Source organism: Aythya ferina, assembly GCF_964211825.1.
Source record: "Aythya ferina genome assembly, chromosome: 25".
Taxonomy (NCBI): domain Eukaryota; kingdom Metazoa; phylum Chordata; class Aves; order Anseriformes; family Anatidae; genus Aythya; species Aythya ferina.
Window position 1 is genome coordinate 4,935,882 of NC_140323.1, and position 26,258 is coordinate 4,962,139.

Here is a 26,258-nt window from a genome sequence, read left to right on the forward strand (position 1 = left end):
CGTAGGAAGTGACCGCGGCCCCGCTGCTGGCTGGGGTCCCTTGGGAAATCACAGCCTGGGCTGAGATCCCCGCCCGGGTACTGGGGGGAGCCGGGGGGGGGGGGGCTCGTGGGGGGCTGCGTGGGGACGTGGAGGGGTTTGGAAGGGGGTGAGGGGATGGGGATGAGGAGGGGGTGAAGGTGTGAGGCAGGGCATGAGGGTGGTGGAGGTGTGCGGAGGATGATGAAGGTGTGAGGAGGAGGATGAAGGTGTGCAGAGGGTGATTAAGGTGTGCAAAGGGTGATGAAGATGTGAGGAGGGTGACGGAGGTGTGCAGAGGATGATGAAGGTATGAGGAGGGTGATGAAGGTGTGAGGAGGAGGATGAAGGTGTGCAGAGGGTGATGAAGGTATGAGGAGGGTGATGAAGGTGTGCAGAGGGTGATGAAGGCGTGCACCGGGCGATGCAGGTGTGCAGATGAAGGTGTGCAGGGCGGAATGAAGGCCTGCGGGAGGAGGATGAAGGTGAGCCCAGGAGGACGAGGAGGTGCAGGGGGACACGAAGGTGTGCGGGGTGGGCGACAAAAGCTGTGCCGCAAGCCACCAAGGCGAGCGGGGGACCCCCGGCAGGAGGGCGGGGGGGGGTTAAGGACGGGAGGAAGAGGAGGAGGAGGAGGAAGAGGAGGTGGATGAAGGCTCCTAGAGGGCGCTGCCGGGGCCGGGGCCGGGCTGCCCTTTGCTCACAAACTCCCTGCGGAGGGGAACGAGCCCCGTCCCCCCCCAGCCTCCCCTCTCCACTCGGTGCCCCGACCCCCGGCGGGCCTCGCCGCTGCCTCCCCGAGGCCGGAGGCCGGGCAGGGAGGAAGGAGGAGGAGGAGGAGGAGAAGGAGAAGGAGGAGGAGGAGGAGGAGGAGGAGGAGGAGGAGGAGGAGGAGGAGGAGGGCGGAGGGTCGGCCCTGCCCCGCCGCCTCCTGATTGCCTCCCAACTTTCTGCTCCTCCCTTGCAGAAACTTTCCCGTCCCTGCGCCTGGCTCCGTGCGCGGACTCCGGGGCCAGCAGCGCTCCCGCAGCCCCGCCGCCCTCCCCCGGCCCGATCCCGGTCCCGATCCCGATCCCGGACCCGGTCCCGGTCCCGGTCCTGATCCTGGTCCCGATCCTGGTCCCGGTCCCGGCACCCGCGGCCGGCCCAGCCCTCCGAAGCACGGAGCAGGTAAGCGCCCCGGGCGGGGGCTCCCAGCCCCCTTCCTCCTCCTCCTCCTCCTCCTCCTCCTCCTCTTCCTCCCCCCGGCAGCACCGAGCCTTGGCAGCCCCGCGGGGTGCCGGGGGGGCTCTGTGGGGGGGGCACGGCTCGGCTCGGCTCGGGACGTGGGGCCCCGGCAGCCCCCGCTGCGCCCCCCTCATCCCACCCGGGCCTCAGCCCCCGGGGCTGCTCCGTGCGCCCCCCCCGGCCCTGCCCCTCCTCGCCCCCCCCGGGGCCCCCACTCAGCTCCGGGACCCCCGTTCAGCACCGGGACCCCCCCTAAACACTAACCAAAGCCACCCCAAAACCCTGCGGCCAGCTTTGCCTTGGGTGCCGGGGCTGTCCCCAGGGTGCCCCCACCCCAAACCCTCTCCGCTGCCTCATTTCACGTCCTCCCCTCTCCAAAAACTTTCCAGCCCCAGACCCCCTCCAGGCCTGGCAGCGCTCAGCACCCCCCTGGCCCCCACTCATCTTTTCCAACCGGGAGCCGCGATTCTACACTTCTAAAATAATATATTCATTTATTATTATATATATATATATATATTTTTTTTTTTTTTGGGTAATCCCCCTTTGCGCCGCGCATCTCCGGGGCGCGGGCTATAGGGTTACAAAGAGGCCTTGTGCGCGCTGCGGCCCCGTACGTTATATAAAGGGCGGCCGGCGTCGAGGCCGCGATGCCCACCCCGAGCCCCGGGCAGCTCGGCGGGGTCGCGGGGCCACCGCCGTGTCACGCTCCATGTGTGTCACACGCATGTAGGGGATGACCAGGCGCTGACTGTATGCTAAACACTTTGTGCCTCGTCATATGGGCGCATTGCTAACGAGTCAGCAATTAGATGTATAATTTTCAGCTGTGTGTCATCTTTATTATTATTATTATTTTATTTTTACACCCTCCCTCGGTTGTGTTGTTTTTTTTTTGGTGGTGTTTTGTTTTTTTTTTTTTTTCTTTTTTTTTCCCCCCTTGTATCCCCTCCGAGGAAAAATAACGCCCAGCCCGGCAGTGCCGCCTGCCTCCGCCCCCCGAAACCGGGCTGTGGGCAACACGTTCGGACCAGAGTGGCTGGAGAGGGGAGGAAAACAAGGGAAAAAAAAAAAAAAAAAGATATTTTTGGGGAGAAACCAGCTGGGAATGACACCAGTGGCTCTGCTGGAGCAGCGGGTGCCCTGCAGCCCCCGGTCTCCGTTGGCTGCTTGGCAAAGGACGAGGGGAAGGTTTGGGGATTTTTTGGCTCTTTGCGGGGGGCCGGGGCGAGCCGGGCCAGGCGACCGTCCCACCGTCGAAGTGATAATCTCCTGTGTCAGGCGCGCCGGGGTATTTTTGGGCTCCGGCGTCCTCTCTCCTCCTATCGCTTTACCCCGCACGGGTACGTGCGCGCCGTGAGTCAGGGCTTTGGCGCTGCCCGGGGGGCCCCGGCACCCCCCCTGTGGTTTTGGGGTGCTGCTGGGGGACAGCCGGGCTGTGGCAGTGAAGCGAATTGGGGGGGCTCGGGCACGTTGGTGACCCCCACCCCGAGCACCGTGGGCACTTTGGTGGCCCCAAAGCTCTTCCCAGCACCTGGGTTTTGGGGTGGTTCGTGGGGCGGTTTCGCCGTGGGGCGGGAGGAAAAGGGGATGGTTGGGGGCAGCCCCCCCAAGGTCACTAGGGGGTGGTGGGGTCGGGACCCTGCTCGCAGGCAGGTGTTGGCCGCAGTGTCCCCGTCACTTCCCCGCTGGAGGGGACAGGCACGAGTGTCCCTTGGGGAGAAAGCACTGGATTTGGCCCCTGTTTGGGTCTGCACCAGGGATTCACCCTTCCTGGGCTCCCTGCTGGTGACAGCAGGGACAGGGCTGCTGGTGGGGACGGGGTGTGCGGCCACCCCTTCCTGGGTGACACGGGGGGACCTCGGGGGACCTCGGGCATGGCTCGGGGCTGCGCTCGTCCCCGTGGCGGGCGCGCGGCTGGCACGGCACCGGCTCTTCCAACCAAAATAACCCTTTGCGAGCGGCCGGGCTCGAGCCGCGTTGCGTAACGGCACCCGGGCGCTTTGGGTGCCTCGAGGACCCTCGGCTGGGAGCGAGGGGTCTGCTCGGCTCAGCCACGGCCTTTCGGGGCTCATCCAAACCCTCCCGCTGCCGTATCCCGGCCCTGCCTCGCCAAACCCTGTCCGAACTCATCAGCAGCCCACAATAAAAGGGACTCGCTAGCGTTTCCCATGACACACGGGCAGTATTTATCACGATACCGGAAACGGCATCTTCTTTAATCGCCGTTTAACCCCCTGCTCACCACCGGCAGGAGGGTGCCGGGGCCGTGGCCAAAGGGCAGGAGCGTTACCCGGCGCTGTGCACGCGCAGGGCGCAGCGGTGCTCTCGGGAGGTGGGGGTGGCCGTGGCAATCAGCTGTAATTAATGCGTTAAAAAATCGAGGAACCGCGCTGCTCCCGTCAAACGCACCCAGTTGAGGCCGGCGTGAGGTGAGCTCGGGGGTGCTGGGACGGGGAGAGACGTTGGGCTGTCTTTTGGGGAAAAATGGGGGTTTCTGCCTTATTGCCTTTTCTTCCTTCGGTGGGAGTGGGGCTAGAGGTGAATGTCAGGGAATGGGCTGCGAAACCCTTCCCGAAACCCTTCCCGAAACCCTTCCCAAAGTTTCGTGGCAAGAGCTCTTTGTGGGTTTGGCACCCCTATGGCCATACAAGCAACAGGCGGGACAGATGCTGTCCAAAAAGCTGCCATCTCCAGGAGCTTTCCTCTCTTTTAACAAAACTTTGACAACGGTTGCAAGGCTGGAAGGGGCTGGTGGGGCTGCACAGAACGGCCCCGTTGTCGGCACCGCTGCTGGTAAATAGTGTTTGGGGGGGGGAGCTTTTATCCTGGGGTTTTTCTGCCACCAACATCCGAGGAGGTGTTTGGGGTCGGTGCCCGGGTCAGGCGCGTCGGGAGCGTGCTGGAGTCGCGGCCGAGCCCAGGCACCTGTGTTGTGGTTGGGGCAGGCACCTGAAGTGTGTGGGCGTTCGCTGTTGCCACCGTCACGTGTCGTCTTATGAAATGTTTTTTTCGGACGGAGGGAGGGAGGGAGGGAAGGAGGGAGGGAGGGAAGGTAATGATGGGGTGAGCAGTCGGGGCCGTGCCCCGCACCAGCCTGCAGCGGGCATGCGGCGATATGGTGCGGGTTCGGACAGGTCGCTGGGGCTCCCCGGGCCGCGGTTTTACCCGTCTGGGAAATGGGAGCAGCGGCTCCCGCGCGCTCAGAGGCAGCCTTTGGGTGTTTGACTGTTGCTTGTGCACCCGGAGCAGAGGGTGGTGAGGTGCTGGGTGCGAGCGTGGCCCCGTGTAGGGCGTTATAGGGTGTTGTGAGGGGTGTGGATAGCTGAGCCTGGCGGAGGGGACAGGCCACAGGCCCCGCTGTCCCGTCCCCTTGCCCTGCGCTGATCCTAAAGGGTTTGGAGAAAAGTGGATGCCCATGGAGCATGTCCCCCCCGGTGGTGTAGACGTGGATGGAGCTCGGCCCCTCACCGGCTCGTGAACGGATGCGCTGCTTCAACGTCCCCAGTGTTGTCCCTGCACCGTACTGGGACCAGCACGGCCCCATGGCCACCCCCGCAGCGGGCGCTGGGTGCGTCCTGCGAAGCGCCGGGCCCCGTCTGGCTAAAGCCAACCCGCTGCTAATCCTCAGCCATCCTCTTATGAGCCTGAGGCCAAGAAGGTGACTTCAGCACACGATGGCTGCAGCTCGCCCTGTAATGTTTGCTCGCCGGGGCCGGTGAGCGAGGTGCGAGCGGTGGAGAGCTCTGGCTTTTCCCCTGCGCCCTCGCTGCCGGGAGAACGGACGCAACGCGGAGCTGGCAGCTCGCTCCCCTCGTCTCGGGGCTGGGGGACAGGACGGTGACAGCAGGGCTGGATCTAATTTTAGGTGCTGGGCAGAGCCTCGCGGGAAGCGCCGGGCAGCGGGGACGTCTCGCGACGCGATGCCCGCGAGCAACCTCGGCGGAGAGCGGGCGCCGGGAGGACCCCGGGTGGCCCCGTGCTGCCAGCCCAGCTTTGCCCCTTGGGCACAAGCTGCTGGAGAGGCTGGGGGTCCGGGGGCAGTGCTCCTGCTTATCCAGGACCCTCCGAGCCCTGGCAGCTCCATGCCTCAGTTTCCCTGTGGCGAGGCGGGAGGAGGCAGGAGGGCTGGCCAGGCTCGGGGCTCCTCGCCTGGGAGCGCCAAGCCTTATTATTTCCCCACGACTGTCTCCTCCTCACTCCTCATAAAATTAGATCCAGCTGTTCACAATAGCCACTAACTTCTCTCCGGAAGATGTTCAAAGTTTACAGACGCGGCGTGCGTGGAGGATGGGCTGCCGTTCCCATGCCAGCTCCCTCGCCCGCCCTCCCCCAGCGCCTGCCAGCTCCTGCCTTCCCCAGGCGGAGGCAACGCCGCGGCGCCCGCACGCAGCCGCACGAGCCCCCGCGCGAAGCAAACCTTGTGTGTTCCAGTACCAGGAGGACCTGGGGTGCTCCGTGGTCCCCGCTGCAAAGCGAAGCTCCTGGGCAGGACCCCGTTTTCTCCCCATGAGGTGTCTCCCCTGCCGGAGCAGCCCTGAGTGTCGGCACGCGAGCTGGGCAGGGCGCACGCTTGGTGCACGCTTTTGGTGCTCACCAACGCCTGTGCTCAGCTTTGGCACGAGTTTGGGCTCTGGCTGCTGTGCAGTGTGGCTGTTGTGCCCCGTTGTAGCCTCGCCTGGGTGGCATCGCAGAGGATCAGGGTCCTGCTCCGACGTCTGTGCGTTGGCGCGCCGGGGGCTGAGCGCGCTGCGCCGGGCTCCCTGGAGCCATTGGGCCAACGCTCCTCTCTGGAGCTCCTTCTTTTACTAATAATACCGCCTTCGTGTATTTTTAGCAACTTTCCTCCCCAAGGATTCCAGAGCAATTTTACAATCTGCAGGAGCGGGAGTTGCTTTGCCCATTTTCAGCGCCGAGAGGCTGCTGCTGTGGCACTGGGAGCACTCGGTCCCCCCGCACCGCTCCCCGGCTTGCCCTGCCCCGGGGCTGCTTGGGGGGGGGCTTGGTCCCAGGGGGCCCAGGCAGCGTCGAGAGGTGCTGGGGAGAGGGCGATGCGCTGCCACGGGTGTGCAGGAGGATGCTTTGCTTGCCCAGTTTGTTTACTGGCAAGCAGCGAGCAGTAAAACGCTGCTATCCCTGAATACCCCTCTCTGGGAAGAAATCGCCAGCGCAGCCTGCGCCATGCAGCTTCTGCGTGGCCTCGGCTTGTCGGCTCTCCCAAGCTAAATAAACTCGCTTCGGGAGGGCAGGGAAACGCGCCTCCTCGCAGGGCGACAACAACCCAGTGCCATTTCCGTGTCACGTTTTGCCCCAGACGCGGGCAGCCGGAGCCATCTCCGCGTCTCCGCCGGGACGGGAACACCACGGCCCTGATGGCACCAACCCTTGGGATCGGGGCAGGAAGGGCTGCAAAAATACCCGTGGCCTTGCAGGCTTCCCCCCATGTGCTTTTTTTTTTATTTTTTGGGGGGGAGGATCAGCTCTTGACGCCCCCCCCCTTGCTGTGAACCTTGGCACCCCTCTCGGTGGGGCAGCGCGGTGCCGCTCGCCCCCGGCCGCGGGCGCCCCGGGCTCTGGCGGTGCCGGCGCAGGCAGCGGGCGCAGCTGCTCCCGGGCAGGGTTGGGTTTCGCGGGGGCGGAGGCGGCCGGGGCCGGGGGTGGGTGTGAAATCCACTGCAGCCTTCCTCCTCCTCCTCTTCCTCCTCCTCGCCTGGCAGCCGCTGGCCCCAGGAAGACGTTCGCCCCTGCTGCGGTGGCCGGGCAATGGGGTCGGCAGCACCCAGAACTGCTCCGCGGAGGTGTTTCTCCTCTCAGGGGTATGGCCACGGGTTTGTAGGGTCCCCGGGACGTCTGTCCCACCCAGACAGAGGGACACCATCCCTGCCCTGGCTCCTGAGGCTCTCCCTTGCCCACGGTGGGGTTTGGTTTCCCCTTAAGGGCGAGCTGGGGGTCCCAGGGGGCCCAACATGCGGTTGGTCCCGGGATGGGAATATTTTGGTGCAGGAGCAAAGCGAATTCGAGCACGTGTGGGGGCCGTGCCATGCTGCTGGCCGTGCCCCTGGGCCACCCGGTGCTGGGGGGGGGGTCATGGGGTGGCCGTCACGATGGCCTGTCCGTAGCAGGCAGCTCCAACCCTGTTGTTTCCCTCCAGCTCGTTTCATAACACAGAGAGCAATTAATGCCGTAAAAGCTTTCTATTTATGCGCTGCTGGGTGAAACGCCCCGGCTGGGCAGGGCGGGAGGTAATTGGGCCAGGGAGGGAAGCCGGGGTAAGGTGTCCGTCTGTCCCCTGCCCTGACGTCCCGGCCCCAAGAGCCTTGAGCAAAACCAGCCCGGGTCCCAAAAACCAGCTCTGCCGGGGCCCGAGGAAGAGGAGGAGATGGAGGGGTTTGTTCGCACGCCCGCTTGCGCCGTTAGGAGGGAGCACCTCGCCCGGTGGGGCTGGGACTGCCCCGGGCTTTGCTCGCCTCCTGTCCCTGCTCCGTGCCCTAATTTTTTAGGGCCAAATCACTCGGGTTCCCCCGTCCTTTGCCCTCTGGAGAGCCTCCCGCTCCGGGACCGGGGCGCTGAGCATCCCTCAGCCTCACGCTGCTGGGCGCGAAGCGGCCGCGAGGTTTCGGGGCTGGGGTCGGGGAGCAGCGGGCACCCCCGTGCCCCCCGGCAGCGCCGCCGACCCCGGTGGGACGCTGCCACGTGGCCTCCTGCGGTTTCCCCGCTCCGATTGCTTCCTGAGCCGCCCGCCAAGCCGGAAGGGACAGGAAGCGATAGAGGAAAGGAAATTAGTCAGGCCGTCCCGCGGGGAGCACCGGGGGCTCGGCTGCCTCCCCGGCCCCCAGCCCGTGCCGGGGGGAGGCTGGCCGGGGTCTCGGTGTCCCTTGGGGGACGAGGTGGCCCCGCAGTGACCGGTGAGGCCCCAGGTGGGAGGGGGCAGGCTGTTCTTCCCCAAGCAGGGGAATTCCTCGGCACAGCCCCGGAGCTGCTCGGAAGAGGAGCGAGGTGAAGGCAGAGCTGTGCCGTGCCCCCAGGAGGTTTTGGCAGGGTGCGGGGTGGTCCCCGAGGGGGCTGGGGACCCCCGGCTCCTGCAAAGGACAGGTCAGGTTCTTGGCTGGTGCCAAAAACAATCCTGCTGTAGGGTCATGCTCGGGTTTGGTGCACGGCACGGGGTCACGGGCAGACTGGGAAGCGTCTTCCCGTGTGCATCGTGGCCTTGTTGGGGTCCCCCCCAGGTAGGGCCATGTCACAGGGGGGTGGCGGAGGTGGCAGCGGGGTCACGAGGAGCACAGTAGGAATGATTTTGGTGAGCCTACAAACTGCGTCCTCCCGCCAGCCCCCCAGCCTGCTCCTGCGGTGCGTGGGGCCGCCTGCGAGGCTCCGCTTCGGGGTTTATTCGCTTGGGGTCTTGCAGAGCCGGTGCAACGGGGCGGCCCCTCTCGGCACCCCCAGCGTCCTCCTCGGGGCATGGCGCACTGATCCTGCCCCAGTTTCAGAGCGGGGCCGAGTCGGGACAGGTTGCACAGCCCAAGGTGGGGGCTGGATGCTCAGCACCGGGGCGCGGGTGCCTCCCGCGTGCCACCGACGGCGGTGGCCCCGTCTTGGTGCCGTCCCCCCTTTCCCGTCCCCCAGCGGGGCGGCGGTGCCGGAGCGGTTGCTTGTGCAGGTGAGAGGCTGCGCCCGGCCCCGCCGCCTGCCCGGGCTTGTTGCTGAACTTTTATCCTTTCGCCACGGGGTCCAAGCAGGGGGGGGGGGGGCCGGCAGGGCTGGCTCGCCTCGGGGCCCCCGTACGGGAAGGCAGGCGGGGAGCGGGGTGGCGGCCGGATCCCTCTTTTTGCTGGTTCTGCTCACCCCCATCCCTACGTGTCCCCAACCCTTGGGGTCCTGGTGCTGCTCCCCACGGGGTCAGGGAAGCCCTGGGTAAACGGAGGAGCTTGGGGCTGCTGTGCCCCCCCGGGCAGGCTGTGCCCAAGTGTCCCCCCCCCGGGCAGCGGGTGCTGGCACCGGTGGCCGTGCCGTGTGTCCCCGGTGAGTCAGGGAGGATGTGGTGGCCAAAGCCACCTGCACCCCGATTTGCAAAGGGGCAGAGAGCAGCAGCCCGGAGGTTGCAGCCAGGGTGGGGGCGACGCTGCCACCTCCATTGGGGCCACCCTGGTGCCACCAGGAGGGCAGGGACAGCTGGGGCAAGGCGTTGGTCCCGTGGCGTCACGCTGGTCAACACGGGACAGCTCCTGCCTCTGGCCAGGCTCAGTGGTGTGACAGGTGGCTGGGCAATGTGGGTAATGGGATGTGGCTCCTCTGCGTGGAGCAGACCCCAATTCTTGGCTTTCCACCCCGTACAACACGGGGTTGGGGTGATGCACGGCCTGCAGGATGGGGCAGCGCTTTTGGGACCCGGCACGCTGGGGAGGAGGACACGCGGCGTCCCCCAGCTCGGTGCCACTGCTGGGGACGAGGTGCCACCCCACGCCTGGGGGCTCTGAGCAGCACCATCCCCATCCCCATCCCCACAGCCCCTACCACATCTGTCTGTGCTGGTCCCAGCCCCGCTGTGCCCTACAGGGCCCCTCTCCTCACCTGGGCACCACACCGCATCCACACCTCTCCCTTCCCCTGACCCGAGCATCCCCTTCCTGGCCAAAGCAGGCTTTTGTAGGGGTTCCTCGTAGCCTTTCCGGGCTCCCCAGCCCCAAGCACCTCCCTGCAGCCCCCCACCACCTTGGCCAGCCTTGAGCCGCAGCGGGGCCGAGCTCGGGGCGAGCGCACAGCCCGTGGGAACACCACCTCCATCTCCCGGCGTAACCTTGGCCTCGCCAGGAGATAAGGGCAGGAGCTGCCCCGGCCGCATCCTCCCCTGCACCCATCCCGCTCCCCCTTCTCGGGGACCCCAGGGCTGCGCTCCCCTTCTCCTTGCTGGCCAGCACCTTTGGGGACAGGACGTGGCACCCCACAAAAGCTGCCTGCGGGGCTTCGCCCTCCGGGGCGCATCCGTGCCGGGGGTCCCCGCGCCCCAGGGGAGGGGGCTCCGTCGCTGGCCTGGGGAGAAGCCGGAGGGAAGGAGAGGATGATAAGGATTTTTCCGGCAGGTCCGGTCCCCTCCCTGCCCGGATCAGGTCGGGCAGGCCGGTACCTCGGTCCAGCCGTGCTGGTTTCCTAATTGCTCCTCTTGTTGCTGTTTTGTAAGGCTGGGTGGAGCGCTGCGCTCGGCCCCGCGCCCCTTACGTCAAAGCTGTGACTTGCCTGCACCCTCCCTCCAGGAAATAAAATTTCTTGGCCTGGCAAAAAGCAGGTTCGGTGGAGGAGGAGGAGGAGGAGGAGAAAGAGGAGGAGGAGGAGGAGGAGGAGCTGCTTCCTCGCACCTTGGCCGGGGCCCCGGCTTCGCCCTCCCTCCTCTCCAGGGCCCTGTTTTTCCCCTGCTTCCCTGAAAAAGGGATTTCCCTGCTGGGGAGGGGGGGGGAGGCAGTGGGGTGGGAGGGATTTGGGAGGGCTGGGGGGGGCTGAGAGCCCTTGGGAAGGGGCCGGTGTGTGCCGCGGGCAGGGGCCAGCACCCCCTGTGTGTGTGACATGTGGGGACAGTGGACTTGTCACTTGCCACTTGGCTTGCAGTGGTGCCACCGACCCTATAATTCCCTGTGACAGTACAGGGGGTAGATCTGGGGGGTCCCTGTGAAGCCCCCCCACACCCATTCTTAGGGCTTTCCCCTGGGGGGCTCAGCTGAGCCCAACCCCATGGGGCTGCGGGCTCCCGAGCTGCTGGGGGGGGGTCTCGAGGCTGGGGGCTCCTGGGCTGCCGCAGGGCAGCTGGGGGCTATCGGGGTGCCGTGGGGCTGGGGGGGGTCCCAGGCTGCTGTGGGGGGGTGTTATGCTAGTGGGGGGGGGGTCTCAGGCCCCTACATGGCTGTGGGGTCGTGGTGCTGTGGGGTTTATCAGGCTGAGGAGGGGGAGCCGCAGCCCCCACCAGCACCCGCTACGATCCCACTGCACGCACGGGGTGGGCACGGGGTGGGCACGGGGTGTGGGGGGGGCCCATCCCCATGTGTGCCCCCCCCCAGCTCTCCGTCTCCCACCCCGTTTTGCCCCGCTGGTTTCTCAAACCACCCCCCCTTGGCCCTCAGGGCTCCCGGGGCTTCACGGTGGGGGGCACGGGGGGCGCTGGGGGCCGTCCGGCACCGCTGCCGCCATCCCTCCCCGGGCTCGCTGGCTCCATCCTACAAATCCAGTTCTCCTTATTTGGCCACACTGCTCGGCAAGAGGGGGAGCGCCCGGGCGAGGGGGGGGGAGGACAGGGGGGGAGCGGGCAGGGGCGGGCGGCGGGGACCAGAGGGGGCTGACATCACACCGAGGGTGGCGTTTGGGCTTTGGGGCTGGGGGGGGAGAGGAGAGGAGGGGAAGGAGGTGGAGGGACGGGGGGGGAGAAAGGGGGGGGAAAAAAAATAAATAAATTATTTTTTTTTAATTTAAAAAAAAAAAAAAAAACACCCAACCGCACAACACAAACCAGCCTCGCAGCGCGCTGCTCGAGCCAGCGGGTTGCTGCAGTTCCTTTAAAAGGAGATGTCTGCGCTGGAGACCTTTGCACACTCCCAGCCCGTCCGGGAAGCGCGGCGCAGGGAGACACCTCTCGCTCCCCACCGAACGTGTTATTGCAAAACCCCGCTCGGGAGCCGGCCCGGAGGGGGGGTGAGGGCTCCCCCGGCAGCCCCCGCAGCATCCTCGGGGTGGGGGACGCTCCGGAGAGGTGCCCCGGTGGCAGGGGTCGGGCTGCCGGAGGGGTCTGGCCGCCTGGTTCCTATTAACGTGGCTCAAAACAGGCTGGGGAAGCCCGTGGAGTCGCTGCCCTGCCTTCAGCGGGTGCGACAGAGCGGGGTTTTTAGGGGCTGGAGAGCCTCGGGGTGCTGGCACGGGGTTGGGGTCCGTAGGGCTGCTGCTGTCCCGTCCCGAGGTGGCACCGTGTGCCCGAGCGCCTCGTGCAGACAGCGCGCCGTCCGGGCTGCCCCCTCCCCAAATTTTATTCAGGGTGCTCGCTCGGTGGCTCGGCCCCGCTGGAATTTGGGGTGCTTGTGGTGCAGCCATGCGCTCGGGGCACACCACTTGGCATCGCGTGCTCGGCACCGGGGTGCGCTCCCAGCTCCCCGGGCGCAAGCAGGGACCGAGCGGGCAGCGGGGCCGTACGTGGGGCCACGCTGTCACCCGCACCTCCGGCACCCGGGAGCAGGGGTAGCAGGGTCTAACGGGTGTCCCTCTGTCCCCGCAGGTTGTCGCGTGTCCGTGGGGGCTCGGGGTCGGAGCCCAGAGCAGCCAGCACCATAGCGTCCAACAGCTGGAACGCCAGCGGCAGCCCCGGGGAGGGGCGGGAAGATGGCCAGGACGGCATGGACAAGAGTCTGGACAATGATGCCGAGGGGGTGTGGAGTCCGGACATCGAGCAGAGCTTCCAGGAGGCGCTGGCGATCTACCCCCCATGCGGCCGGCGGAAAATCATCCTCTCGGATGAGGGCAAGATGTACGGTGAGTATTGGGGACAGGACGGCACCCGGCGGCACGGGCGCCTCGCCGGGCTTGGAGTTACAAACCGGGGCTGAAGCGAAGCCTCCTGCCCCGAAACCACGTCTGGGGAGCTCCCCCGACCCCAAAAGCGCCTCCCCAAGCTGCTGGGAGCAGGGCGGGCGGCGGTGACCCGTGTCCCCTTGGCGGTGCCGGGGCCGTCCCCTCCCTGCGTGCCGGCTCTCCCTCCCGCGCCCTCCCTCTCTCGGCCGTGCCGGACCGACAGGTTTGGTGGAGCTGAAGCCGTGAGGCAGGGAGCGGGCACGGCTCCCTCCCGCGCCCCTCCGCACCGCTCCCCAAACCTTCCCCGACCGCAGCCCGGCGGCAGGGAGCACCCCAAAAGAAGCGTGGCAGGGGTCACCGGCCCGCCCCGAGCTCCCGGTTCTGGTTTCGGTGCCACCGTCGGTGAAATGGGGTTGATGGATTTTCTGGGGTCCCCCCAAACGCCTCTGTCCTGGCGGCAGGTGATGCGGGCAGGGGCGCGTGGTGCCACCGAGGGGGAAGGTGCCACAGCGTCCCCATCCCTGCCTCAGCAGGGATTCCTCCTCCTCCGGTGCTGTCACCCCCAGGACCGGTGACCTCGGTGCCATCTCCACGGCACCGGTGCCTCCACCCCTGACCTCCAACCCAAAGCCACCAGTGTCACCGCCGTCACCCACACACAGCAGAGAGGGACGGGCAGATCTGGGGGTCCGTGTGCGATGCTGTGGTGCCCGGGACACGCCGCAGCCACCCCCATCCCCGCGCCACCCACCCGTGCCACCCCGTTTGCCGGGGCCCCCGGCCGGGGCTGGCGGCCGAGGGGAGCGCAGGGCTTCCCGCGCGGGCGCATTTTTTGGATTTCTCCAGGAATAGCTGAAGTGCCGCCGGGAGCCTGGCCCCGCGCAGCACGCCCGGGCGCAGACCGGTTTTTCCAGCCTTTTGGAGACATCTGGCAGCTGCTTAAAGAGGCAGCGGCCCCCGCCGCCTTTCATCCCCCCCCCCCCCCAGAGCCCTCCGCAGCGCCCAAAAGCCTCCCCACCTCCTCCCGGGGCTGCGCAGGGGCTGGGGACCCCCGGGGGGCCGAGCTGAGCCCTGGTGGGGCACGGCAGGGGGCCCTTCTCCTGCAAGCAACGCGGGGGTGGAAAGCAGGGTCCGACCCGAATCGGGGCTGGCAAAACCCCAAAACCCCGGGGAGGGCGCTGGGGTTCTTTTGGGGGCTGCACATCCCCGCGCGAGGCACCCGGATGGGAGCGATATTTTGGGGAGCCCCTTGGCAGCACCCAAAGCGCTTGGAGCCGGAGATGGGTGGCTTCACCCTGCGCCCAGCACCCTACATCCAGGGCCTGGTGGGTGCCAGCGTCCCGTAGGGTTGGGGCGAGCGACGCACGCGTGCCCCAGGAGCAGGTGGGAGCCGCGGGGCCGGGCCGGGCACGCTGCTCGCGCCGCTCGTCGGCCGCCGGCGTGTCCCACTGGGTTATTTTTAACAGGGCCGTCCAACTGGTTCACGTGGTGGTGTCAGGGGAGAGGAATTCGGGGAATGTGGTAATTTGGAGGAGGACGTGCCCTCGCCGAGGGAATGGCACGGCCCCGGGTGAATCATCACGGGGGGACGGGGACGGCCGTGGGCACCCGGATGGGTGCTGCAGGGTGCAGCCGGCCCTGGGTGGTGCCGGGATGCGGGGTGAGGCGGGGATGGGTGCGGGGAGAGGTGTGGGGAGATGCCCGGTGCTGGGCACAGGGTGCTGGGCACAGGGTGCTGCCCCGCTCGGGTGCGTAATCGCAGCCGGGTTTCATTTCCCATATTTATTTCCAAAGGGCTGAGCATGGGGATGGGATTCGGGAGCGGGGAGACGCCGAGGTGCTCGGGGAAGGCGTACCCGTGCTCCAGCACCGCATCTCCCCGCAGCCAGGGCCAGGCAGCGCCCCACTACAGGGCGTCACGTCACCCGGGCACCCTTGGGTGCTGACCAGGGCAAGGCAGGGCTGGGCGCGGGGTGCCCGGGGCGGGCGCGGGGCCGCGGCTCCATCCACGCTGAGGTTTCGGCAAGCGAGAGGGAGCAAGCCCAGGTGGTTCGTTAGGAGCTGCTGGCTAATTAAAAGGCGGCCCAAACGGTGATACTCACACCGCAGCCGAGGCTGGGTGACAACACGCCGGGGCACCTTGGTGCTTCGGGGCTGCTGCGGGGTGGCACCGGGGCACCCATGGGTGCTACAAGGGGACAGGACGGAACGAGGGGACACCTCGCCGGCTGGATTCGGTGTGCCCACGTTGCCAGGGGACCCACGGTGGCCCCCGGCCACCACCCCCTGCCCACTGCGGGCACCCCGAGGCGCAGCCGTCCCCGCAGCACCTGGCCCTGTCGCTCCCCCCGCATCCCCCCCCCCCTCCTCGGAGCGCCCAGTTGCTGCGGGGCTGGGAGGGGACGCCCGGGGTGGGGGTTATTTTTTATCTATTTATTTATTTAATTTTAAAGAGTGCTCTTTTTTTTTTTTTTTTTTTCTTTTTTTAAAAGTCGAAACCCGCTCCAAGGGCATTTCGACAAGTTCCAACCACGACCATCTGGTCCATTAAAATAAATCTGGCGTGCCTGCCCGCCCCCGTGCGCGGGGGGCGAGGCGGCGGGGGGACGGGGACGGGGCTGGGAGAAGAAAGCTCCCAGCTGCTCTGACGTTTGAACGTAGATTGGCCACAGCTGGCCCGTAAAATGTGGCGCAAAAGCACTTCTGCTTCGAATTAAGCCCAGGACATTAGGAAATACTGGTGGAAAGGCCAGCATGGCTCGCGAGCGCTTGTGGGGGGAAGCGGGGAGCCGGGGGGGGGACCCCAGGACCCCCGTGGGAAGGGCTGCGGGAGGGGGGTTGGCTGGCTCCCCCGCTGCAGTCAGATTTTTGGGGGGTCCTTGGCCACCGGTGTTGGGGGCACAGCAGTGGGGGGGGTCCCTGGTGGCTGCCACCCCCCTCCAAGCCCCCCAGTCCCTGCCCCACGGTGCTGCCGAGCCCTGAGGGTAGGGGCTAAAAGAGGGGGGTCCCCGTGCTTTGGCTGGGGGGCGGCCACCCCCATGTCCCCTTGGGGCCACCCTGGTGTCCCCTGGAGCCAGCCAGCCGTCGAGGCAGCGCCATCTCCCGGCAGAGCCTCCCTCATTAAGGACCGGCCTCGTTACGGACCGGTGCCATCGGGTCCCCTGGGGCTGTCCCCTTGTCCCCCACTGTCCCCTTGTCCCCCCCTGTCCCCGCTGTCCCCCCACGCTGACGGCTGTGCTCCCCTGGCAGGTCGCAACGAACTGATCGCCCGCTACATCAAGCTGCGGACGGGGAAGACACGGACGAGGAAGCAGGTGAGGCCACGGCTCTGCTTTTCTTTTGGGGTAGGGGATCGGGATGGGGGTGCCCGGTGAGCCCGGCGGGGTCCGGCTGTGCCGTGCCGCCCTTCCCGGGGGCGCTGTCCTCGCCTCCTCCTCCTCCTCCTCCTCCTCCTCGTGCTGGTTCGGCTCCGTGCTCTCCGTAAGGAGCTGCAGCTCCATCTCAGCAGCCTGTGCGTCCATCGGCGTGCGCCTCCCTCTGCTTTTCCACCTGGATCCAGAGGCCGTCCCCACCTTGCTGTGTGCCCCTCGTGGCACACCCTGTGGGGACGGCACCCCCAAAAGCCCTGGGCTGAGACTGAGCTGTCCCCATCGCAGCCAGGGGACAGGCTGTGCCGTGCTGGTTTCGGGCAGCCCGGGGTGACACAGAGCTCGCTGCCCTGATGTGCCAGCACCTGGGGCTGGCAGCACGCAGGCAGTGGGTCGGGGGGGACGTTGTGGTCCCCCCCCTTTTAGCTGCATGGCACTGCAGCCCTCCAAGAGGTGCATCCGCTCGTAATGCACCCACTGGTTCGTTCCTGCCCGCCGTGGCCGTGCCATGTGTCCTGGTGGGCTCAGTGGCTGTCCCCGAGGGGACACTGGGGAGCAGGAGATCTCCCACACAGGGGTATGAATGGGTTTGGGGTGTTTTGGGGTCACTCGTGCTGGCACTGTCCCATGCCACTGTCCCCATATGGGATGGGCATACCTGCACCCCAGGTGCTGCGGGGAAAAACTCCTCCAGGACTGCTGCTGGAAGGAGACGGACCAGGGTCTGGCCACAGTCCTTACATCCTCTGTTCTCTTGTTTCACCTGGACCCTCTCCATGAGGGGAAGGATGGAGCACAGGGCAAAACTGATGTTCTGGGCCATGCACACGTGCCCAAGCACAGGGGACGGCACATGTGGTGGTGGCGTCCCCTCCTGTGCCTTGTGCAGCCTGCTGCGAGAGGGAACGTGCCAAAATGAGCCCTGGTGCCTGGTGGGCACAGAGCTGGGGCAGGGCCATGCACCCTGGGGGGCGGCTGTCTGCAGCTCAGCCCCTTCGTCTGGACCCTGCACACTCACAGGGCTCTGGACAAAACAAATTTCTCCTCGCCTTTCCCACCTGGAGCTCTGGGAACCGGCCTCTCCGTGCCACATCCCCCTCGGGGACACTGAGGCACCCTATGGGGGCACCCAGCGAGCACCCTCGGGGCTGTCTGCAAGAAAAGCCCCTGCACTCACACCGGGGAGGGGGCTGTCTTTTCAGGACCCCCCCCAGCAGCCCACAGGCTTCGTTCCGAGCAGCACCGGCAGCATCCAGCGCGGCGTCCCGCGGTCCCCCCATTTTTTCCTCCCTCTCTAGCTCTCCCCGCCGCAGGAGCATCGGCATCTCCAGGAGCACCCGGGGGCAGCCCCGCGCCCCCTCTTTTCCGCACGTCCTTTCCCCCTGGGACGGCGGCGGCACACTTTTCGGGGTCATGTCTTCACGCTCTCTGTGTTTTCCTTTCCGAACGGCGTGGCGGGCCCTAGGTGTCCAGCCACATCCAGGTTCTAGCTCGGAAGAAGGTGCGGGAGTACCAGGTTGGCATCAAGGTACGTTGGCGCCCGTGCCCAGGTGTTCCCGGCGGTGTCTCTCTGAGCATGGGCAGCCCCTCTCCTTCCTCTTCTTTTCCTCTGGTTGACGGCTCTGCTGTTCCCCTCTCCTGCTCTCTCTCTGCAGGTCTCTAGCCACTTGCAGGTTCTTGCCCGGCGGAAATCTCGGGAGATTCAGTCCAAGCTGAAGGTACGCGCCCGCTTCCCCGCCTGGCCGCTGACCACTAACGCTCTCCGCTCTCTGGTGTGCTGCTTTCTCTCCTTTGGATGGCTTTTTTTTTCTTTCCCCCCTCCCTTCGCTCCTGGAACCCGGTGGTTTTGTAGCGGCATCGCTTTGGGGTGCCCCGAGGAAAGTGCAGCTGGAAGGGCCGGTCGAGGTGCCCGGAGCCCTTTTCTCTCCCTCAGAGCAGTGAATTTTGGGGGGAAAACCCCTCTTTTTCACTCAGACCCGGACCCAGCCACATGGAAGGGGAGGATTAAACCTCCCCCGGCGATGCACAAGCGCTGCCCTCCTCCTTTGGGCCAGCCAGGCTTCTCCCAGGAGGAAAAGGACCCAGCCCTGCGCAGCCAGCACAGTAAAGCAAAATTAAAATGGGACCCCCGGAGCCGGGCTGGTCACAAGCGTGGTCCCCCCGGGATCATGCCAGGGGATGTCCCATGTCAGGGGATCACAGAAGCAGCGATGTCCCCAGGTCCCTGCCTGGGGCTCACACTGCAGCACGTGCTGAGGTGCGGGCACGCTGCCCCCCCCAGGTGGTCCCGGGCCAGCCCCGTGGTTCCAGGGGCCAAAGGAGCCGAGCAAGGAAAATCTGGATCGCCCGCTCCTCTGGTTGGCTTCTCTTTTCCTTCCTTCCTTCTAACTGCAGCCCGACTAACCTTTCCGTAACCGTTTCCACCGTTCCTCGTGGTGGTGGTGGGGAGGGTGGGGATGGCGGGTGGGAGGTGGGCACGGCTGGCACGGGCAGGATCGGGGCCGTGCCCCAAGGACGGAGCCCTTCTGGGGTTGGATCCAGTCCTGGTGTACACGGTGCGAAGTTGGGGACAGCGTGGTCCCCATGGGCTGCCCCCCTTTGGGGACATCCCCTTTGCACAGCCTGGGATGCTCCGGATTTAATCCCTGCACCGTTAAACCGGGGAGCATCTCCCCCCTGCCGGTCCCTGGGCCAGATCCAGGAGGGATTTTCCTCCTTTCACCTTCCAGAGGATTTGGGGACCCGAAAGCTTTCGGCACCAAGCCCATGGGGTTCGCTCCCAGCACCTCTGGGCAAGGCTCGCTCAGTCCCCAAAGTGTCACCACCTTTTTGGGACAGGGCACCTCTTGGTGCAGGGCACCAGCTGGCAGCTTGGGACATATCCTGAGCTTACCCTGGGGTTTTGGCCCCTGAGGGTTTGAGGGCTGTGCCCCCTGAAAGTGCAGGGCAGGTTGTGGCAGACCCCAGTGCTGGGAGGGCCCCAAACCCCGGCTGTGTGCTGGGAGAAGCCAGGAGAGGGCACCCCAAACCTTTCGGGGCTGCTCCTCGGGGCTCGTTTGTCAAAACCAGGAGGGGCTGCAGGGAGATGAGCCAGGCAGGGTTAGCAACAGCAGAAGCCTTTGCAACGGATAATAATAATTAAAAAAGGCTTTTCTTGCTGCACAACACACAGCGGGGGGGTGCAGGAGGAGCAGAGAGGCTCCGGGGGCTGCTCTGGCTGGGGGATAAGCGGGGAGCTATCGACCTCGCAGCCGCAGCCCTGCCGTGCCCCGGGTGAACACAAATCACCAAATCACCCGGCGGTGGTGGCTCCGTGAGCCGGGAGAGGTGGAGGGAGCAAAGGCTGAGCCCGCGGGACCCGGGCAGCACCGCGGTGCCCTCAGCTCCTGCCCTCCAGAGCAAAAGGGGAAAAAACAAAAACAAAAAAAAAGGAAAAAAACAAAAAACAAAACCAAAAAAAAAAAAAAAAGGAAAAAAATGGGTTCCTTTTCGGATTTCTTTTTTTTAATTTTTTTTCTTTTTGAGGGTTGGGCTGTGCAGCTCGTTGGGAAGCCCGCAAAGGCGTGGGTCTGGCTCGCTGCGCACAGCGGCCGTGCTGAGCCCCCAAAATATCGGGGCTCGGACACCCCGATCCCAGCAGGGCCAAGCTGTGGACATCGGTGTCCCCCTCCAAAAGGATGGGTCGGGGGGGCTCTGTCCCCAGCCCAGGCTGCGGTGACAATCTGGGGGGGGGGTTACACGGCTCGGGGGGTGCACGCCCAGGCTCTAACCATTTCTTTTCCTTTCTTTTGTGGACAGGCCATGAACTTGGTAAGTTTGTGCTGGTTGCCTTGCCTTTATCGCCCCGTCGCCTTGTGCCCCCCACCCCTTGCTACACCCTTGGTGCCCCCTGGGGGGGTGGGGGGGGACAGCTTGGGGACCTGGTGGGTCCCACACAGAGGGGACACGTGCGAGATGATGGCATTAATGAACACGGCTGTATTTTGGGGGGGGTATTTTAGGCATTCACCCCTGATCCTCGCTTTGCAAACCCTGCTTGGGGAGGGGGGGGTCCCAGCCTGCGTGGGGCTCTGTGTCACCCCCGTCTCCCCTCTGTGTCCCCCCCCCAGGACCAGGTCTCGAAGGATAAGGCTCTGCAGAGCATGGCTTCCATGTCCTCGGCGCAGATCGTGTCGGCCAGCGTCCTGCAGAACAAGCTCAGCCCCCCCCCTCCTCTTCCTCAGGCCGTCTTCTCTGCTGCCCCCAGGGTGAGGAAGGCTCCGCGGACCCCAGGCTGGGGGGGGTGGGAGGGGGATCAGACCCCATGTATGGACTTGGGGGGGGGTCCACCAGGCTCCTGGGGGGCTCTGGGGGCTCGGTGTGGGACTGGGGGGGGGTCAGAAGCCACTGACTGTTCCCTCTGCTGTTCCAGTTTTGGAGTGGGCCGATCCCAGGACAGCCTGGACCCTCTCAGGAGTAAGTAGGAGCCCCCACCCCGGGCAGCGCCCGCCCCCACACACCTTGACAGAAGGGCCCCCGGCCTCGTTACGCTAACGACCTGCTTCGTTTCGCAGCATTAAACCGTTTGCACAACCAGCTTACCCCATCCAGCCACCCATGCCTCCATCACTAGCCAGTAAGTGCCGTCCTCGCCGTGCTTCGCACCCCAAAACAGCTCCGGGGCCCCCCCTCTCCCAGCTCTGTGTCCTGTGCCACCCCCCCAGGGTCCCCATCCCAGCCCCAAAGGGGTGAAACCTGGGATTTAAACCCAACCAAACCCCCCCACCTGGTGACGGGGACCCCATCCCCACTTACCCCATCGTACGGGGGTGCAGCATCCCCACGGGGCCATCCCAGGAGATTTTGGAGGGTGGGGATGGGCACGGCAAGGGAATCCGATCCCCCCGCAGCTCAGGGTGGGGGGGGCTCTCCCCAGCTGACGCTGCCCCCCTCCCCCTTGCTCCGGGTGCCCCCCCCCCAGGTTACGAGCCCTTGGCTCCGCTCCCACCAGCCGCCTCGGCCGTGCCGGTCTGGCAGGACCGCACCATCGCCTCCACCAAGCTCCGGCTCCTCGAGTACTCCGCCTTCATGGAGGTGCCACGGGACGCCGAAACGGTAACCGTGCCCCCCCCCCCCCCGTGTGCCCACCCCGACCCCCTCGGGCCACCCAAAAGGCTCGCTCGGCCGGCTCGGGGCTGGCCGTGCCCGTCCTCGGTGGCGCCTCGCTTTTGGGCTGACCCCCCCCCCCCGGTTTATTTTGGTCCCCCTACAGTACAGCAAACACCTCTTCGTGCACATCGGCCAGACGAACCCCTCGTACAGCGACCCGCTGCTGGAGGCCGTGGACATCCGCCAGATCTACGACAAGTTCCCCGAGAAGAAAGGCGGCCTCAAGGAGCTCTACGAGCGCGGCCCCCAGAACTCCTTCTTCCTCGTCAAGTTTTGGGTACGATCCGGTTTTCGAGCTTGGGTTCGGGCTCTGCCTGCTTTCAGGAGCTGGCGAGCGTCCCGAGAGGCTCCTGAAGCCGATGTCCCCGTCCCCAAGGGAGCGCTGGCTCCTGACAGCTCCCCGCGTGCTTCCCCCCCAGGCGGATCTGAACAGCACCATCCAGGACGGGCCGGGGACTTTCTACGGTGTGAGCAGCCAGTACAGCAGCGCGGAGAACATGACCATCACGGTCTCCACCAAGGTGTGCTCCTTCGGGAAGCAGGTCGTGGAGAAGGTGGAGGTGAGTCCTGCAGGATGGGGTGGGAGCGGGGTCCCTGCCGCGGGTCCTGGCTCAGGATGGGGATGGGATGGGCAAACCCCCTGAACGGGGTGTAGGACACGAGGGTACCACCCCGGGCTGTGGTTCTTTCATCCTTGGGCCATGAGCACCAACCTGGGCCATCCCCACGATGTCCCCGTTGGCCACTGCCCTCATCTCCCCAATTTTGGCCCCCGCTGACGCCCCGGCCGTCCCCGCAGACGGAGTACGCGCGGCTGGAGAACGGGCGGTTCGTCTACCGCATCCACCGGTCCCCCATGTGCGAGTACATGATCAACTTCATCCACAAACTCAAGCACCTCCCGGAGAAGTACATGATGAACAGCGTCCTGGAGAATTTCACCATCCTGCAGGTACCTGCCCGCATCCCCCTCAGATCAAACCAGGGGTCCCCTGCCCAGCGCGCTTTGTATTGACCGCACAAGTGCAGCAGCTGGGATTGAGGCCATGCAATGCCTCCCCTGAATAATAGGTACCAAAATTTCCATGGTGTAGTTAAAGCAGCTGGGCTGGAGCCCGTGTAACCTCCCAAAGAATGGGAAGTGAATTTTTGGTGGCGCAGTGAAAGCAGTGCCTGGAGTTGTGCGCCCCCAACCCACCCGACCTACAGGCAGCAAATCCGCACGGTGCAAACCGAGTGCCTGTGCCTGAGGCCGTGTCCCCCCCCTCCCCTCCAAACTGCAGGGAGCAAATCCTGATGGTGTCAATGATGTAAAAAGTGGCTGAGACCAAGCCCACGCGCTCGCCCTCCTAAATAAGGGGTAGCAAGACTTTGGGTGGCGCAAATAAAGCTGTTGTGCCTGTTCTGTGCAGCCCCCTGAGGAACAGAGTGCAAATTTAGTGTGAATTTGGTGCAAACGAAGTGGCTGTGCCTGAACCTATGCAATCTCCCCCCCCTACATAAAAGCAACCCCCCTCCTTGGGCTCTCTCCTGACTGCGCTCTCTGCTTCGCCGCAGGTTGTTACGAACAGGGATACCCAGGAAACCTTGCTCTGCATAGCCTTTGTTTTCGAGGTCTCCACCAGCGAGCACGGCGCCCAGCACCACGTGTACAAGTTGGTGAAGGACTAGGGGCCCTCTGGGACGGGCGGGGGCACGAGGGGCGCGGGGAGGGGGGGCCGTGCAGAAACGCCGCCCGTGCCCCCCGGCCTCGTGAGAAGTCATTTGAAGAGAGAAGGAGGAGGAGGAGGAGGAGGAAGAAAAACAATAGCCAAAAAAGACTGACTTGCGATCGCAGATGTTTTCTACTTAGGAACAGTTCCTTTTTTTTTTTTTTTTAATAAATAAAAAAACAAAAAAGAAGAATGAGAAAGGAACCGTAGGGAGAAAGGAACCCATGTCCGGTGATGGAAGGGGACAGAGCAGCCCTCGGTGGCACCGATGAAGGCCAGCACCGTGCCGTGCCGCCCCCAGTGGGACGTCGGAGCGGAGGACGACCCCCCCCCGGTCCCGAGTGGGCAGGAGGAGCACGGTGGCTCAGCCAGGACGCGGTGGCACCAGCCCCTCGGCATCGTCCCCAGGGCAGCGGCGTGGCTGCGGCGTGGCAGAGCCCGGCGCTGGGGGTGGCGGCGGGGACGTGGGGACGTCCCTGCAAGGCCAGGGCAGAAGTGCTGAGGTGGGAGCAGGTAGGAGCAGGGCAGGAGAGGGGCTGCGGAGGGGGGGGTGCTGCTGCTGCTGCATCCCAGGAACTGGCACCCTTGGGTGCCTTAAAAAGGAGGGATGGGAGAAGCTGCATCTCGGGTCCCTCACCCCGAGGAGGGTGCTCCTCGTCCGACCCCGTCTGGTGGTGTTGGAGTGGGAGGGCATCGATGATGCAAAGCAACTTTTTATGGCTCTTTTTTTTTTCCTTTTTTTTTTTTAATTAAAGTGCTTTTTAATACTTTTTAAAAAGACACCGTGCTTGGAATCGGGATCTGTCCCTCCTGTGCTGCTCCGCGGTGCCGGGGACCTGCTCCCTGCCTGTCCCCGGTGCCGGTGGCCAGAGGAGGTGGCAGAGCCGAGCTCACTGGGTCAGAGCCATACGGCAAAATTACGTGGCTCGGGCAGGCACGGGGAAGGTTTGGGGTCACCACACTCACGTGGGGTCCCTGCAGAGTGCGGCCGGGTTCATGCGTGGCAGTGGGAGCCCCGGGCTGTGCTTGCGCTTTCAGGGATTACGCTTGGGGGCTTTGCCAGTGCCAAGCACCCCCGGTGTAGCTTGCTGAGGTGTAACGAGAACAGTGCAGTGGATTTGCCTGATTTACTTTGCATATGTAAATTTCCCTTTTTTTTTTTTTTTTTTTTTTTCCTTTTTTGCCTGTTTTCTGTGTTGACAATTCTGGTGTCGGCTTTTCCTGGCAGCCCGCAGAGAGCAGCCGGGTGTTGGCTTGGGCAGGGAGGAGCGCGCGGTGCAGAGCTGTGAGCAGGCAGAGGTCGGGGCAGAGGGGACAGAGCGGTGACAGAGGACACGAGGGACACGGGACTGGGTATTTCTGCGTCATTTTGGGGGCTGCAGCCCCAAAATAACCCAACACAGCGTGCCCGGTCCTGTGGCGGCGGCTGCAAGAGCATCCCCGGGAAGGATGCAGAGCGGCAGAGGTGGCGCGGAGCAGGGTGGCAGGGGACAGGGACCCGAAGGAGGTGACAATTTGGCCCTGGCCTTGGTGCCGGAGGGGGAGCGAAGGCAGCGGGAGGTGCAGAGCCAGGTGCTGCGGGATGGCAGGAGGGATTTGGGATGGGGGAGCAGGGGCTGGGGAGCCAGGGGGGGTGTTGGGGTGCGATGGTGCCGGGCGCGGAGGGGCAGGAACAGCGCAGAGAGCTCAGGAGTCGGCCTTGCAGCCCCGCAGGGACTTCGACCTCGCTGCCAGGAGAAGCCACCCCCATGCCCATGTCCTGCTCGAAGGAAAAAAAAAAAAAAAAAAAAAGGAAAAATGGGGAAAGCCACAGCCCCCCCTACCCATCCCAGGGCTGCGCCGCCCAGCTGCGTTCTCATATGTAGCATGTTTGTTGTTTCCTGGTTTTGTCTGTTTTTTGTTTTTTCCTTTTCTTTTTTTTTTTTTTTTTTTTTTTCTTCTTTCCTTTCCTTTCTCACCGATCTAAACCTCTGGGAATTAAAGCTCCAAACCTCCCCGCCACCACACACACGCCTGCCCTGCCTCTTGCCTCTGCGCCCCCCCCCCCCCCCAGGGGACGAAGCTCTTGGTTAACTGGACCGGTTTGTGCCTCCCTCCTTCCCTCCAGCCCCCCCCCAGCCCACGCACACGCGGACGCCCACGCAGGCCCCCGGCCCCGGGTGGGATTCAGCCACGACCCCAGAGCCACTTTTCTCGCCCCTTCCCCGACCCCCTCCGTTCTCCTCCAGTGTATTTATGAATTTCACATGAAGTACTGTTTTATTTTTTTAAAAGACTTTGTAAAGCTTACCAGGGTTACGATCACCATTTTTAGAGCTGTGTCAGTCCACAATGTTTAAAAAAAAAAAAAAATCCATTTTTTTATGTATTATATTTTTTGTGTATTTTTTTTTTTAATCCAGCTGTGATGGGTTGTATCATATATTTGTTGTGTTTACTGTATCTGTCCAACTTCAGAGAGAGGAGACTGTGGAGCTCCAAGAAAACTGCAGTCTGCTGAAAAAACCATTAAAATTATTTGTTCATGGGTTGGCTCAAGCAGTTCTGAAGTTCCTGGTTTTTGGGTTTGGGGTGGTTTTTTGGGGGTGTGATTTTTTTATTTTTCTCCTCATTTCTTGTGGTTTGCTCTGGCAGCAGGGGCCATGAGGGGTGGGTGACAGCCCCAGTTCCGGGCTCTGGGGCACATCCTACAGATTTTGGCAGTGGTTTGCAGCACTGGCCATGGGTTTGCTCGGTAGGATGGGTGCCTGCTGGGTTTGCCAGGGGTTTGCTTGGTTGTTTGGGTGCCTGCTGGGTTTGCCTTCCCCTACAGCCACACTCCCCTGCCTTAACCCCCAAGATCGGGGTCAAGGGGAGCCCAGATCCCTCGCTGGGGTCACAGACCCGTATTTTGGGTGGTCGCAGCCTTGCCCATCAGGTGCTGGAGGGCTGAACCCACGCTCCCAGTGCGACCTCCTTCCTAAACCCTTTCCCGCAGCCCCTTGGCTTCATCCTACCCCCACCCCCAGAAGGAGGGGGCCCTGAGGACGCCCTTTAACACTCCACCACTTCTCTTTTTCCACACCAAACCGCCCCGCACGCCATCACCCTCCCCCACAACCCCCCCAGGGATTTATTTCTGCCCGGTGCCTCCTGAGGGGGGGACCCCCAGACCCCGGCTGCGGGACCCCGCTACCCCCAGCCCCGAGCCGGCCGCGGAGCGGGGGTCTCGGGGCTGCCCCCCCCAGGTCCCGGAGCTCCCCCCCCT

The 26,258-nt window shown here is 64.6% G+C and overlaps 1 protein-coding gene across 4 annotated transcripts; it reads left to right on the forward strand.

Annotated features, from left to right (window-relative positions):
• Positions 1-988: 988 nt before the first annotated feature.
• TEAD3 (TEA domain transcription factor 3) lies at positions 989-25,549 on the forward strand. Of its 4 annotated transcripts, none has more exons than XM_084497953.1 (14): positions 989-1,188; positions 12,491-12,744; positions 16,033-16,097; positions 17,617-17,679; positions 17,807-17,869; positions 19,950-19,961; positions 20,261-20,398; positions 20,563-20,606; positions 20,705-20,766; positions 21,112-21,245; positions 21,403-21,576; positions 21,719-21,859; positions 22,099-22,251; positions 22,857-25,549. In XM_084497953.1, the coding sequence occupies exons 2-14, from the start codon at positions 12,609-12,611 to the stop codon at positions 22,968-22,970; spliced, it is 1,299 nt and encodes a 432-aa protein (XP_084354079.1). In that variant the 5' UTR covers positions 989-1,188; positions 12,491-12,608; the 3' UTR covers positions 22,971-25,549. The 4 variants fall into 4 exon arrangements, with proteins under 4 accessions (XP_084354079.1, XP_084354080.1, XP_084354081.1 ...); XM_084497954.1 differs by having other exon boundaries at positions 21,142-21,245; XM_084497955.1 differs by lacking the exon at positions 17,807-17,869.
• The last annotated feature ends 709 nt before the right edge of the window (positions 25,550-26,258 follow it).

What these genes read in the sequence shown, in the direction of transcription:
- TEAD3 (XM_084497953.1), top strand. Translation starts at nt 12,609, where the DNA reads ATGGACAAGAGTCTGGACAATGATGCCGAGGGGGTGTGGAGTCCGGAC. An exon ending in CAGCCTGGACCCTCTCAGGA is followed by an intron (nt 20,607 to 20,704) that starts GTAAGTAGGAGC and finishes TTCGTTTCGCAG; the next exon opens with CATTAAACCGTTTGCACAAC. An exon ending in AGAATTTCACCATCCTGCAG is followed by an intron (nt 22,252 to 22,856) that starts GTACCTGCCCGC and finishes GCTTCGCCGCAG; the next exon opens with GTTGTTACGAACAGGGATAC.